Source organism: Lithobates pipiens, unplaced genomic scaffold, assembly GCF_037356315.1.
Source record: "Lithobates pipiens isolate NorthernLeopardFrog02 unplaced genomic scaffold, aLitPip1_a1.2 Scaffold_16, whole genome shotgun sequence".
NCBI classification, from domain to species: domain Eukaryota; kingdom Metazoa; phylum Chordata; class Amphibia; order Anura; family Ranidae; genus Lithobates; species Lithobates pipiens.
Window position 1 is genome coordinate 533,617,058 of NW_027507748.1, and position 15,059 is coordinate 533,632,116.

At 44.4% G+C, this 15,059-nt stretch overlaps 1 protein-coding gene across 1 annotated transcript in view; it reads left to right on the forward strand.

Annotated features, from left to right (window-relative positions):
- The window catches only part of GTF2F2 (general transcription factor IIF subunit 2), a 386,137-nt gene that overhangs the window by 55,925 nt on the left and 315,153 nt on the right, over positions 1-15,059 (forward strand). Inside the window, exon 3 of the mRNA XM_077483218.1 lies at positions 1,805-1,823. Within this exon, the coding sequence (XP_077339344.1) occupies positions 1,805-1,823 (19 nt within the window). The remainder of the gene's footprint in view (positions 1-1,804; positions 1,824-15,059) is intronic.

The window sequence follows — 15,059 nt, forward strand, 5'->3', positions numbered from 1 at the left end:
GGACTACTGCGGATTGCAGGGGGTGGATGAATCAAGGAAAGGGAAAGGACATGTGGCATTGTCGGGTGTGTGGTCTGGAGGCGACAGAGTGGGCGGGTGTTTTGTTGTGAGTGCAGAACCGCTTTAAGTGAGATGCTTTCCTAATCTCAACTGTTTCATTTCTTATTGGTTTATCAAAATTTTGGCTGTGAAAATTGAGTTGACTTTTTTTTTTGGAGGTTTGTTCCTATTATAACATTAAAAAAAAAAAAAATAAAATGCTTCGAGAGAATAGACGACATTTTTAAAATGGAATATTTAAGTAGTAGAGAAGAAGGCCAGGTAGAAAGATTCAATGCTGTGTGGGAAAAAGGGATAGAGTTTAAGAAAACAAGGAAGTATACAGAAAAGTGGATGTAATAGGCAGTGTAAAGGAAGAAGAGCACGGGGGAGGGGAGAAGATGGAGAGATGAAAGCAACCAATATAACACAAGGGGGAGAGAGAGAGGGGGGTGAACAACATTTATGAGGTTAAAGGGTCTTATTGATTTTTATTTATTTATTTTTTATTTTTATATCTGTGTTTTATTAAAATAACATTGTATATAAATGTTGTTTAAAAGAATAGGCAGAGATAAGGTGTCCTGTTTTAAAAGCTACTTGTATGGATGGATATATTAAGAGTTAAAGCAGACCTTCAGTCATTTAGTCAACTTTCCATATATATTCTGCCCTTGTTGTTTTAACTTTGGATAGTAAAATATATTTTTTTCTGCCAGTAAATACCTTATACAGCCCACTTCCTGTTTCTTGTCTGGTCATTAGCCTAGGCTTATGACTTTATACACAGCGCTCTCTCGTGAGAGTTTGCCAGGAGGGAGGGGGGGGGGTGGTGAGTCATAAGAGGGCCAATGAAAGCTGCAGAGCTGGAGGTGTGCTTCTGCGTAATCCAGGAAGCGAATGGGCAGCAGCTTCAGCTGCCCACAGTTAAAATGGCTGCAGCCAGACTTAGTGGAGGGAGATTTCGGCAGTATATTTGGCAAATTCAGAATTACAGTGTATATGTGTATGTATATATATATATATATGTATATATATGTATGTGTAAATATATATATATATATATATATATATATATATATATATATATATATAAATAATATACAAAGTGTTTGGAGGAAAGCTTCAGAATGCCAAAGATGTTTTTATTTCAAATTCTATGAGAAGACTGCAGTTTCTCTTTATTATGCTTCCAAAATATTTAATGAGGATAAGCTGTTGAATCTAAAAGTTATTTAGCGTGTTTCACCCCTTACCAAGGTAAAGTGTTAAACTGCAGCCCAGTCTGTGTGGCTTTCCAGCAAAAGTTCATATCAACTGTCCCCCAGAATACCCGCTCCTACCGTGTGTTTTTTTTTTTTTTTTTTTTTTTTTATTTGGTGTCCTAATAGAGACTTTTTTTGTTTGTTTTTCATCTTGATCCTATAGTGTCCTAATAAAGACTCATTTTTTTTTTATTTTTTTTTGTTTTTGTGGCGGCGGTATAAAGGAGTTTAACTAAATGATTGCCTTGATGTACAGTGTGTTTATATAAATGTCCTGCACATTTGACTATTTAATGTTGCCTTTTATGTGAAGACATTTTTTTTCTAATCTTTATCAGTCTTCCCCCTTTTATTTTTTTATTTTTTCCCCCTTTTTTACCATATGTGTTTTACCATCATTGATAGCTTTTCATAGTCTTTGAATGATTGTCCTTAATATACGTTTTAAAATTGCATTTCTTTAAATTTTTCTCAATGTACTGTTATTTTTTTCTCTGCAGAAACCTAGGAAAGACAGAGGTAAGTTTCATTTCTATTGGTAAACCTATGCAATGACCGAGATTTACAATGTGTAATTTTCCATGGATTTCTAAGGCCTCCATTCAGCCTGACAATGACATACATATTTTATGCATTTATAGGACATTTCAAAATGCATTTGGTGTTTTAAAAAAGTATTAGACCACAATCGTGTCTGTGTTTTTGGCCCAGCAACGTGTACATACTAAGTGGGATGGGGGTCCTGGCGATTAGCTGTGAGAGGCAGCCCCATTGAAAGTAATAAGAGACTTCCAACTCCCACAGCTAATTGCAGCTGCTTTGATGTTATCTCTGTGTGGTATTGGTCTGCTAGTGGTCGGCCCTGTACACAGATTCTGTCCAAGACTGATGACTTGAAGGTAAAATCCCTACATAGTAATTACATGTGAGCGGGTGCAATTAGCTCTAAGTGTCGGCAGCCTCCTATTGCTTTTAATGGGTCTGCCTCCCACAGCTAATCAATGGGATCCCCCCCGCTGGGGTTCTTGCAGCTACACATTGTCAGGCCAAAACACATGTAGCCTTATTCACACTGTACGTTATAACCTGCATTAAGGAGCCTTCAGTTTAGCTGTGTTTTAGACCCCTTTCACACCACACCACCCTTTGCGTTGGCGGTAAAACGCCGCTATTTTTAGCGGCGTTTTACTGCCGGATTTGCGGCGCATTTCGGCCATTAACGGGGCGCTTTTACCCCCCGCTAGCGGCCGTGAAAGGGTTAAAATCGCCGGCAATACGCCGCAATAGCTGCGTTTTGCCGGCGGTATTACAGCGCTGCCCCATTGATTTCAATGGGGAGCAGTGGTGGAGGAGCGGTAAACACACCGCTCCTTCACCGCTCCAAAGAAGCCGCTGGCAGGACTTTTTTCTGACGTCCTGCCAGAGCACCGCTGCAGTGTGAAAGCCCTCAGGCTTTCACACTACACACAATGGTGCAGCTTCTTTAGGGCGGTTTGCAGGCACTATTTCTAACGCTATAGCGCCTGCAAATGCCCTGGTGTGAAAGGAGTGTTAGAGAAAGTAGAATGCTTTACTTTCAGGTTCAGACTAGATGTTGAATTCATCTGAATGCATCTAAATGCAAGTACATCTACTTGTAGGATAAATTTATCTCCTGAAGTATTAAGTTTGTTTATACTTTCAAGTAGTTTCTCCTGCATTTAAATAAAAGCAGGAGGCCTTGTGAATGTAGCCTAAGAAGCAGTTGTAGAAAACGTTTGTACGTTGAGGTCAATGGAGGCTGACATATTTCCCCAGTGGATCACCTCCATCGCCGTCAACTTTGCCTTGTGTTGGTTACAGGAGCGCCTGTATGATTGACATTGGTTCCAGTATTGATGGTTACGCAGTAAGGAGCACGTTTCTGCAAAGATGCACTAGAAATCGTTCAAGTGGAATGTCACAAAATGTACAACTGCGGTGCACTACACATGCGTACCAACAGGAACTTCTGGGAATGAAATTTAGACTGTGTATGAGGTTATAGAATTCATAAGGTGGAAAAGAGAGTTGTGGACAAATATATTAAAAAGTATTATAGCAATGCTGCTGCTTCATGCATAAAGAGGAGTTCCTCCTGGGGGAAAAAAAAAATGAAAGTCAGCAGCTACAAATACTGTAGCTGCTGACTTGTATATTTCAATATATTTATTGAGCTAACAATGTTGTACAAAGCACAAGTGACAATAACAGAAATGAAGATCGAGCACCCTCAGGTAGTGCTACTCATTCAATAATCAGAAACATAGAGTCTTTAGATAAGAAACAGAGCAAACTCAACGTAAAATGCATTTGGCAGAAGTCACAATTAACACATAGCCATAAAACATAAAACTTTTCCCCTTTTTTCCCATTTTCATTCCCTTCTTTCGTTAAGTCCTTCACTGTATAATCCAAAAAAATACATCTCTAATCATTTAGGGACCGGTTGCAGGTTGTCCCAATAAGCTACTTTAACTCATAGCATTAGGGATGATTTGCACAGGGAAAAAGGCGTATGTTGTAACGAACAGAGGGGATAGACAGGAAAGAAAATAAAGGGGGGGGGGGGAGAGGAAATTGGATAAGGAAGGGAAATGGGACCCCTGTATCCATTTCTACTAGAACCATGTTGGCATAGAGATATATGTTCTGTCCGATCATCTTACAATTAACAACAATAACCAGGTCAACATAAGTTTTAAGAAAAAAAAGAAAAGGGAAAGAGCAAAGGGAAAAAAAAAAAGAAAAAGGGGAGAGGTAAAAAGAGAGAAGAAAGGAAGGAAAGAAAGAAAGAAGGAAGACGGTCAACCAGAAGCTCTTTAAGGTGTAGTTGGGTAACGTATCCATGGGTGGATACGTATGGACATCATGGAAGTCCAGGCAAAATTCTGGTTGACCCTCAGGAAGAAAAAGGAGAAAAGTTTAAAAACAGTGAAAAAAGTAAGAAGAGACGGAAGAATAAAGTGACACAAGGGCTTTAGGCAAAGGATACCAATGGGAAGAGTCTGACAAATCAGGAGAGAGCATAGCCACCAACCTGCACAAGTATAAGTAGCAGGTGAAATGCCCTCCCAGATTTACCCCCCCCCCCCCCCAAAAAAAAAAAAAAGAATAAAAAACTCAAACCCAATATCAGTAGAGCCAAGGTGTCCCAGAGAGCAAAAAGCACCAGGTTCAGAGTCATGAAAAATAACAAAAACATGGGCAGCGGCTAATGTCCTGCGAAAGGACCACTGAGAAGCCGTCGCCAAGAAACAAACCAAAAAAAATAACGTTCAGCTGGTGCCAATCAGAGAGTTCTCAAGTAACTTGACGTGAGGTCGCAGGTTTCCGTGACGATAGGGAAGACCCAGAGAGGTGAGAGCGGAGGACCACTGGATCTTGGTTGGTTCTGAGACGAGGGATCATGGGAGATAAATCCCAGTTTCAGCAGGATTTTTTAACCTTCCGCAAACGTTGAAAAAGAATATGACCTATTGTTGTACGTAAATTGTAACCGGAAAGGGTAGTTCCATCTGTAGCGAATGTCGTGTTGAACCAAAGATGAAAGCAAAGGTTTAAACGCTCTCCGTTTTTGAATGGTAGCTTGGGAGATGTCTGCAAAGATCTGAATTTTGTAGCCCTCAATTTCCGAATCCTGGTGTTCCCTGGCAATACCGCATGACTGATTCCTTGACCCTGAAGAAGTGAGGTTTCACAATCACATCTCTGGGAGACCCTTCAGGGTTCAGAGGAACAAGAGCCCTGTGAATACGGTCGATTTCCAGATGGATTTCATCAATATCTGGGATAGCAGATTGCATTAAAGAATAGGTGATAGAGGAGAGATCTTTAACTGTTTCTGGTAAACCACGGATACCGAAGTTGTAGCGCCTGGCGCGATTTTCAAGATAATCGATTTTATTGTAAGCCTCTTCCAGGCGTTTGTGAAGTTCGGTGATCATGGTAGAATTTTATGCCACTCTGTGTACAATGTCATCCACTTTGGATTCAATACTGTCTAGGCGGGATCCCAGCTCCTGAAAATCTTGTTTCAAGTCAGCGGCCAGTTTAGTGGTAGCTTTTTTCAGCTCTTTTTGCAGCATATCTGCAAAACGTGCAAGGAGAATAGTGGTATAGTTCAAGGTGGTATGTGCCTCATTGGTCTTAACCGCTTTGTAAACCAGCACATTTAAATAGTTAAAGCGGAGGTCCACCCTAAAGTGGACCTTCCGCTCATTGGAATCCCCCCCCCCTCCGGCGCCACAATTGGCACCTTTCAGTGTACTGTACAGTACAGGTATCTGCACCCACTTCCGGGATAGCTCTCTGCAGAAAGGGGCGTAGATTACGCCCCTTTCCGAAAGTCCCCCGCTGCCTATTGGGAAACACACAGATCCCAGAGGCAGCGGGTCCATCCTTATTGCGTAGCGCGACTCGCGCATGTGCAGTAGGGAATCGGGAAATGAAGCCATGATAAATTATGGTTTTTATGTTGGTTTCAAAAACAAACCTGCATTGTGTGATTGTGCGACTTAAGGATCGAGATCCCTTTCTGAGATTTAATGTTTACAATTAAAAACTTTTGTTTTGTTAGAAAATAACTTAGAATCTCTCTCTCTCTCTCTCTCTCTCTCTCTCTCTCTCTCTCTCTCTCTCTCTCTCTCTCTCTCTCTCTCTCTCTCTCTCTCTCTCTCTCTCTCTCTCTCTCTCTCTCTCTCTCTCTCTCTCTCTCTCTCTCTCTCTCTCTCTCTCTCTCTCTCTCTCTCTCTCTCTCTCTCTCTCTCTCTCTCTCTCTCTCTCTCTCTCTCTCTCTCTCTCTCTCTCTCTCTCTCTCTCTCTCTCTCTCTCTCTCTCTCTCGACTCTCTCACTCTCTCGATCCTCTCTCTCGATCTCTCTCTCGATCTCTCTCTCGATCTCTCTCTCGATCTCTCATCTCGTTCTCTCTCTCGATCTCTCTCTCTCTCTCTCTCTCTCTCTCTCTCTCTCTCTCTCTCTCTCTCTCTCTCTCTCTCTCTCTCTCTCCTCTCTCTCTCTCTCTCTCTCTCTCTCTCTCTCTCTCTCTCTCTCTCTCTCTCTCTCTCTCTCTCTCTCTCTCTCTCTCTCTCTCTCTCTCTCTCTCTCTCTCTCTCTCTCTCTCTCTCTCTCTCTCCTTACATTTTTTTTTTTTCTTATTTATTTTACCTTTTATTTTTACTCTGTTCTTTTCTTTTTTTTTTTTTTTTTAAATGTCCTTTTTATTCCTATTGCAAGGAATGTAAGCATCCCTTGTAATAGAAAAAAAAGCATGACAGGACCTCTTAAATATGAGATCTGGGGTCAAAAGACCTCAGATCTCATATTTACACTAAAATGCAATAAAAAAAAGTCTTATTTAGCCACCTCCCACCCGGCCACTGCACATATATGGCCGGGTGGGCGCTTCCTCCTGAGTGGACATTCAGGATCGTCCTTCAGAAGGAGGAGGATCATGCATGCGTGCCCATGCAACGGCGAATTCTGAAAAATACGTCGACGTGCGTGCAGGGCGTCGATGCGTCACAGTGGGGGCAGTGCTTAGCATTTACCGCTGCGCACATGCCGCGATCCGCGGAGCGCTCCGCGGTCTCGGCCTTAGGAGAGGCCGCGGCTTCGGCCTAGGCTCCGAAGCGGCGGCCATCTTTCTACACCCAGGCGTTTACAATGTGATCGCTCCGATGGAGCGATCACTTGTAAACAACCGGCGTCATGACATGACGCCGGTTTCTCTCTCCCTCTCTGTACGGATCTGTGCAGTGGAGGGAGAGGTCGGATGGATGCAGCCATCCCGCCCTACCATGCCATGCTCTACTCTGCCCTGCCCTATACCCTACCTGCCCTATACCCTACCCTGCCCTATACCCTACCCTGCCCTATACCCTACCCTGCCCTATACCCTGCCATGCCATACCCTGCCCTATACCCTACCCTGCCCTATACCCTACCCTGCCCTATACCCTACCCTGCCCTATAACCCTACCTACCATGCCCTGCCCTGCCCTGCCATGCCATACCCTGCCCTGCCCATGCCCATGCCATGCCATACCCTGCCATGCCATACCCTGCCCTGCCCTGCCCTGCCATACCCTACCCTGCCATACCCTACCCCTGCCATACCCTACCCTGCCATACCCTACCTGCCATACCCTACCCTGCCATACCCACCCTGCCCATACCCTACCCTGCCATACCCTACCCTTCCATACCCTACCCTTCCATACCCTACCCTGCCATACCCTACCCTGCCATGCCCTGCCCTGCCCTGCCCTGCCCTGCCATGCCCTGCCATGCCCTGCCTTGCTATGCCCTGCAATACTATACTATACTATACTCTGCCCTGCAATACTATACTATACTCTGCCTGCCCTGCAATACTATACTATGCTATGCTATACTCTGCCCTGCAATGCTCTGCCCTGCAATGCTCTGCCCTGCAATGCTCTGCCCTGCAATGCTCTGCCCTGCAATGCCCTGCCCTGCAATACTCTGCCCTGCCCTGCAATGCCCGCCAATACTCTGCCCTGCCCTGCAATGCCCGCCAATACTCTGCCCTGCCCTGCAATGCCCTGCCCTGCAATGCCCGCCAATACTCTGCCCTGCAATGCAATGCCCGCCAATACTCTGCCCTGCAATGCCCGCCAATACTCTGCCATACAATACTCTCAATGTTATCCAAAGGATGAATTAGCTAATCAAAAAAAAAAACACTAGATTCATTAAAAAATAAAAAATAAAAAAAATAATCGGATAGTCGTTGACTAATCGAAGAAATAATCGATAGATTAGTCGACAGACAAATTAATCGTTAGTTGCAGCTCTAACCCGAATACATTTTGGCTTAAACTTATGAAAAATTAAAAAAAGTATGAAAACTTTTGATTCTTTTTATTGGATTTCTTTTAAAACAAAGTAGAAAATATTGGGTTTTTAAAAAAATTCCCGCTCACTCATCTCCACACCAAGCCAGGGAGAGGACCCGAGCGCCTCCGCCAAGTGGCAGAGGGTACTTGAGAGCGGTGAATGGGGGGCCCCTCTCCCGCTGCCAATAAAAGTGATCTTGTGGCTAATCTGCCACAGAGATGACTTTTATTTGAAACCTTACTGAAGAAGAGGATACCGGGGTTATGGTAGCTAGCTGCTGCCATAACCACGATATCCCTCTTCAAAGTGCTGACGTATGTCTGCGTGAGCCAGTCCGGAAGTGGTTAAAGATGTATTTTGGGCCAGCTTGATTCAAATGAATCCTTACTGTGGAACACAGGTCCGGCCACTCTGAAGGCTGTAATAGAATACTGCAACTTGTGCTGCAGACAGTGATCTGTGCTTTCTTCCTGTTTGAGTCCTACACACTTCCCTTCTGTGGTCAGAAAGAAACAGTCCTCATGTGGCATAAGTAAATTCAAGGCATTGTTTATTTAGCTGAGGTGGAGCTTATAACATCATCTGCCCACCTCTTCACTTCAGCCAATCAGAGAACGCATACCAATAAATGCTATAATTTGAAAAAAATACTAATTTTAAAACGTTTGTAAAGGCCTTTTTTTTTTTTTTTCAATTTTTAATGGAGAGTTGAAAGGTTAGACCCTCTGCCAAGTTTCATCTTACAAGTTGTTGGGGAGATTCACCCTCCGTCTTGACCTGTAAATTTGCCTTCGTATGTTGAAAATGGTGTAGCGCTAGTGAGTGAATAAAGGAATAACTCAAAAGATTGTATATTAAGGAGTGATAGTAGTAAAACTAGTACTGTACCACATACAAGTGACAAAATGTGTAAAAATGCGTGAACCGAAATACAAATATTAGTTCGCTAAATATGTAGATACACAATATATGTATAGGTGCACACAACTCTTGATGGATGTCAGTGACTGAAATATAAGTCCCAGCAAAACAGTCCACATATGCTGGGTAGTGAACAAGTATCAATGTTAGTCTTCCCAACAAAAAGATCAGGCAACCCACAGTTCAGTTGGACCGGGAACAACGATTTGTCTGGAGTAATTTCAGAAAAAAGAAATACTCTTACCAGAGAAAATTGACTCATCTGTCGTATGACAGTGGGTCACCTGCGCTTGTAATCCCAGGTGATGCCAATCAGGTATTGTAAGTTGGTGGTAGGTCCACGTAAATCACCGCGCTGTCTCCGGATTTCACGGACTTCAAGTATTGGAGGCTGTAACGTATGTCTCCCTGGTCAACAGGGTCCAGTTATTCGCATTGGGGTGCCGTCCCAAGTACGGTGGATATTCAAAAAAAAAAAGGGAAAAAGGCTCCAAATGGTGCAGGTCAGACGGTAACCATGCAAAATTTTGCACCCCACATTGCTTTTCTATGTTCTATTTTATTTTGTGATCACATGTTGTTTTTATGTTATGGTTTTTATGACCTTTCTTAATAAACCCAATGGTTACCATCTGACCTGCACCATTTGGAGCCTTTTTTCCTTTTCCTTTTTTTGAATATCCACCATACTTGGGACGGCACCCCAATGCGAATAACTGGACCCTGTTGACCCGGGAGACATACGTTACAGCCTCCAATACTGGAAGTCTGTGAAATCCGGAGAGCGCAGTGATTTACGTGGACCTACCACCAACTTACAATACCTGATTGACATCACCTGGGATTACAAGCGCAGTTGACCCACTGTCATACAACAGATGAGTCCATTTTCTCTGGTAAGAGTATTTCTTTTTTCTGAAATTACTCCAGACAAGTCGTTGTTCCCGGTCCAACTGAACTGTGGGTTGCCTGATCTTTTTGTTGGGAAGACTATAATTGATACTTGTTCACTACCCAACATATGTGGACTGTTTTGCTGGGACTTATATTTCAGTCACTGACATCCACCAAGAGTTGTGTGCACTTATACATATATTGTGTATCTACATATTTAGCGAACTAATATTTGTATTTCGGTTCACACATTTTTACACATTTTGTCACTTGTATGTGGTACAGTACTAGTTTTACTACTATCACTCCTTAATATACAATCTTTTGAGTTATTCCTTTATTCACTCACTAGCGCTACACCATTTTTTTCCCCCATTTTCACTGAACTTTGTTTGTTTGGGTGTTAGCCGCTGATCCCCACTTTAGCTATAGCGCAGTGTTTTCCCCTCCAATGCCTTCGTATGTTGGCCCATTCATTTGAAAGGTTGTGTTTTTTTTTTTCTCTCCCTAATGCAATGATATTTCAACAAAGAAGAGGGGGTCCCCTGGGGGTGGACTTTTAAGGCACGTACAAATTATAATAGTATACAAATTATTTTATTACATAAGACCAACAGAAGGTAATTGAATATACAGTATACATTAAAAAGTACACCAACAGGTATATATACAACCAGTATTGATGCTATGTCGTATCATTCATTTGAACAGAAACACCCTACGCGTTTTGGAGCTTGGAAAAGCGTGTCCTCCTTCAGGGGTGTGTGGATACAATGTTTCTGTAGAATCTAATAAATGCCAAGAAATGGGGTAGCACAGTTATATAGTATCTAAACAGGTGGTGACACACGGGTACAAAAAATAGTTAAACAGACACAATTTCAAAATACTTACAATACTGTTAACATATATGACAATAGCCGCTGGGCACCATTTGATAAAAGAACAAACAATTGTACAGGACCATATGGGTATATTTGACTCCGCCAATACTCGAGGTATATGCCCCAGTCTATCTCTATTCAATAAAGTGTTGTAGAGATCCTGCAGGAGTGGTGTGAAAACAGGTCTGCAGTCCCCTATTGGGAAAATCTTCTTCCCCCCAATAGGGGACTGCAGACCTGTTTTCACACCACTCCTGCAGGATCTCTACAACACTTTATTGATCAAGGCAACCCTAGAGGAGTTGCAGAATTCCACAGCAGAGACTGGAGTATCTGTACATAGGACGACAATAAGCTGTACGCTCCATAGAGTTGGGCTTTATGGCAGAGTGGTCAGAAGAAAGCCATTACTTTCAGCAAAACACAGTATGGCACGTTTTTGAGTTTCCAAAAAGGCATGTGGGAGGCTCCCAAAATGTAAGGAGGAAGGCGCTCTGGTCTGATGAGACTAAAAGTGAACTTTTTGGCCATCAAAGAAACCGCTATGTCTGGCGCATTCCCATAACATCACCCAAAGAACACCGTGCCCACAGTGAAACATGGTGGTGGCAGTATCATGCTGTGGGGATGTTTTTCAGCAGTCGGGTCTGGAAAACTGGTCAGAATTTAGGGAAAGATGGATGGTGCTAAATACAGAGATATTCTTGAGCAAAACCTGTACCACTCTGTGTGTGATTCCAGCAGGACAATAACTCCAAACACACTGCTAAAGCAACACTTGAGTGGTTTAACGGGAAATATGTAAATGTATTGGAATGGCCTAGTCAAAGCCCAGACCTCAATACAATCTAAAATCAGTGGTCAGACCTAAAGATTGATATTCACAAGTGCAAACCATCCAACTTGAAGGAGCTGGAGCAGTTTTGCAAGGAGGAATTGGCAAAAATCCCAGTGGTAAGATGTGACAAGCTGATAGACTTATCCAAAGGGACTTGGAGCTGTGATAGCCCCAAAAGGTGGTTCTACAAAGTATTGACTTCAGGGGGGTGAATAGTTATGCACATTGACTTTTTTCCTGTTGTTTTGTCCTATTTGTTGTTTGCTTCACAATAAAATAAAATAAATCTTCAAAGTTGTGGGCATGTTCTGTAAATTAAATGATGCAAATCCTCAAGCAATCTATGTTCCAGGCTGTGAGGCAACAAAACACGAAAAATGCCAAGTGGGGTAAATACTTTTTCAAGGCACTGTAACTACTACTAGCTGACCAGGGATTTGCATCCTTTCTCCGTGAACTGAGGAGAATATGAAGCAGGGTTGGGTCTATGTGCATGGTGCATTAGGCACTGTGTAGTTCAAAGTCTAAGAATCTAATTTCAATAACTGTCAAGTTGACACCCAATTATGAATAAATATATATATATATACTGGATCTGTATGTATGTATGTGTGTGTGTGTATGTGTGTATGTGTATGTATATATATATATATATATATATATATATATATATATATATATATATATATATATATATATATATATATATATATATATATATATACACATACATACATACATACATACATACATACATATTCACACACTATCTCACAAAAGTGAGTACACCCCTCACATTTTTGTAAATACTTTATTATATCTTTTCATGTGACAACACTGAAGAATTTACACTTTGCTACAATGTAAAGTAGTGAGTGTACAGCTTGTATAGCAGTGTAAATTTGCTGTCCCCTCAAAATAACTCAGCACACAGCCATTAATGTCTAAACCGCTGGCAACAGTGAGTATACCCCTAAGTGAAAATGTCCACATTAGGCCTAAAATGTAATTATTTTGTGTGGTCCCCATTATTTTCCAGCACTGCCTTTAACCCTCTTGGGCATGGCGTTCACCAGAGCTTCACAGGTTGCCACTGGGGTCCTATTCCACTCCTCCATATGATGACATCACCGAGCTGGTGAATGTTAGAGACCTTGCGCTGCACTTTCCGTTTGAAGATGCCCCACAAATGCTCAATAGGATTTAGGTCTGGGGACATGGTTGGCCAGTCCATCACCTTTACCCCCCAGCTTCTTTAGCAAGGCAGTGGTCGTCTTGGAGTTGTGTTTGGAGTCGTTATCCTGTTGTAGTACTGCCCTGTGGCCCAGTCTCCGAAAGGAGGGGATCATGCTCTACTTCAGTATGTCTCAGTACATGTTGGCATTCATGGTTCCCTCAATAAACTGTAGCTCCCCAGTGTCAGGCAGCACTCATGCAGCCCCAGATCATGACACACCCACCACCATGCTTGACTGTAGGCAAGACGCACTTGTCTTTGCACTCCTCACCTGGTTGCCGCCACACACGCTTGACACCATTTGAACCAAATAGGTTTATCTTGGTCTCATCAGACCACAGGACATGGTTCCCGTAATCCTTTTCCTTAGTCTGCTTGTCTTCAGCAAACTGCGGGCTTTCTTGTGCATCATCCTTAGAAGAGGCTTTCTGGGATGACAGCCATGCAGACCAATTTGATGCAGTGTGCAGTGCATGGTCGGAGCACTAACAGGCTTTACCCCCACCCCTTTCACCTCTTCAGAAATGCGAGTGCGTCTATTTCCCAAAGACAACCTCTGGCTATGACGCTGAGCACGTGCACTAAGCTGCTTTGGTCAGCCATGGCAAGACCTGTTCTGAGTGGAACCTGTCCTGTTAAACCGCTGTATGGTCTTGGCTGCCATGCTGCAGCTCAGTTTTCAGGGTCTTGGCTAGTGATGCACCGAAATTTCGGCCGCCGAAACATATCGGCCGAAAATGCCCTTTTCGGTAATTTGCCGAAAGAGAAAAATGGCCGTTAATGGAGCCGAAAATGGGGCGTGGCATGGGTGGGGGGGCGGGGCCCCGCCCCTGGTGACGCCCATCATAGCGCAGGAGAGCCACCTCCTCCGCCCTTTTGATAACAGCGCCGGGAACATCACAGCTTTCATTTCAATTGCTGTGTGTTCCCGGCCGTGCGCCGTCACACGCAGCCCCTCCCCCTTGTCCGGGCACTTAGATAGACAGATCATCCGCAGGATTGGATGGATGATCTGTCTATCAAAGTGCCCGGACAAGGGGGAGGGGCTGCGTGTGACGGCGCACGGCCGGTGTTCTGCCTAATAGAGTCCGGCCATCAATATGTGTCCGCTCCGTACTGCGCATGCGCAGTACGGAGCAGACGAAGCTTCGGAAAATCTCCGAAACTGAACGCCGCTTGCGCCGTGAGTGGAGGTGGTAGCCCCACCATCCAAGCGGACATAGGGTTGTGAATTTTAGAGGGCCCCTCGCGGGCGAGCTTCGCTCGCCACGCTTCGGGCTCGGCCTCGCTGCGCTCGGCTCTTTTTTATTCTAACTCTATGTCCACTTGGATAGTGGGGATAGAACCTGGACTCACGGCGCAGGCTGCAATGGGGACACACTGGCTGCAATGGGGACACACTGGCTGCAATGGGGACACACTGGCTGCAATGGGGACACACTGGCTGCAATGGGGGACACACTGGCTGCAATGGGGACACACTGGCTGCAATGGGGACACACTGGCTGCAATGGGGACACACTGGCTGCAATGGGGACACACTGGCTGCAATGGGGACACACTGGCTGCAATGGGGGACACACTGGCTGCAATGGGGGACACACTGGCTGCAATGGGGGACACACTGGCTGCAATGGGGGACACACTGGCTGCAATGGGGGACACACTGGCTGCAATGGGGGACACACTGGCTGCAATGGGGGACACACTGGCTGCAATGGGGACACACTGGCTGCAATGGGGGACACACTGGCTGCAATGGGGGACACACTGGCTGCAATGGGGGACACACTGGCTGCAATGGGGGACACACTGGCTGCAATGGGGGACACACTGGCTGCAATGGGGGACACACTGGCTGCAATGGGGGACACACTGGCTGCAATGGGGGACACACTGGCTGCAATGGGGGACACACTGGCTGCAATGGGGGACACACTGGCTGCAATGGGGGATGCCTCCTGTACCACGTCCTCTGTCTCTGACCATCTCCTGTACCACGTCCTCTGTCTCTGACCATCTCCTGTACCATGTCCCCAGTCTGACCATCTTCGGTACCACGTCCCCAGTCTCTGACCATCTCCTGTACCGTGTCCCCAGT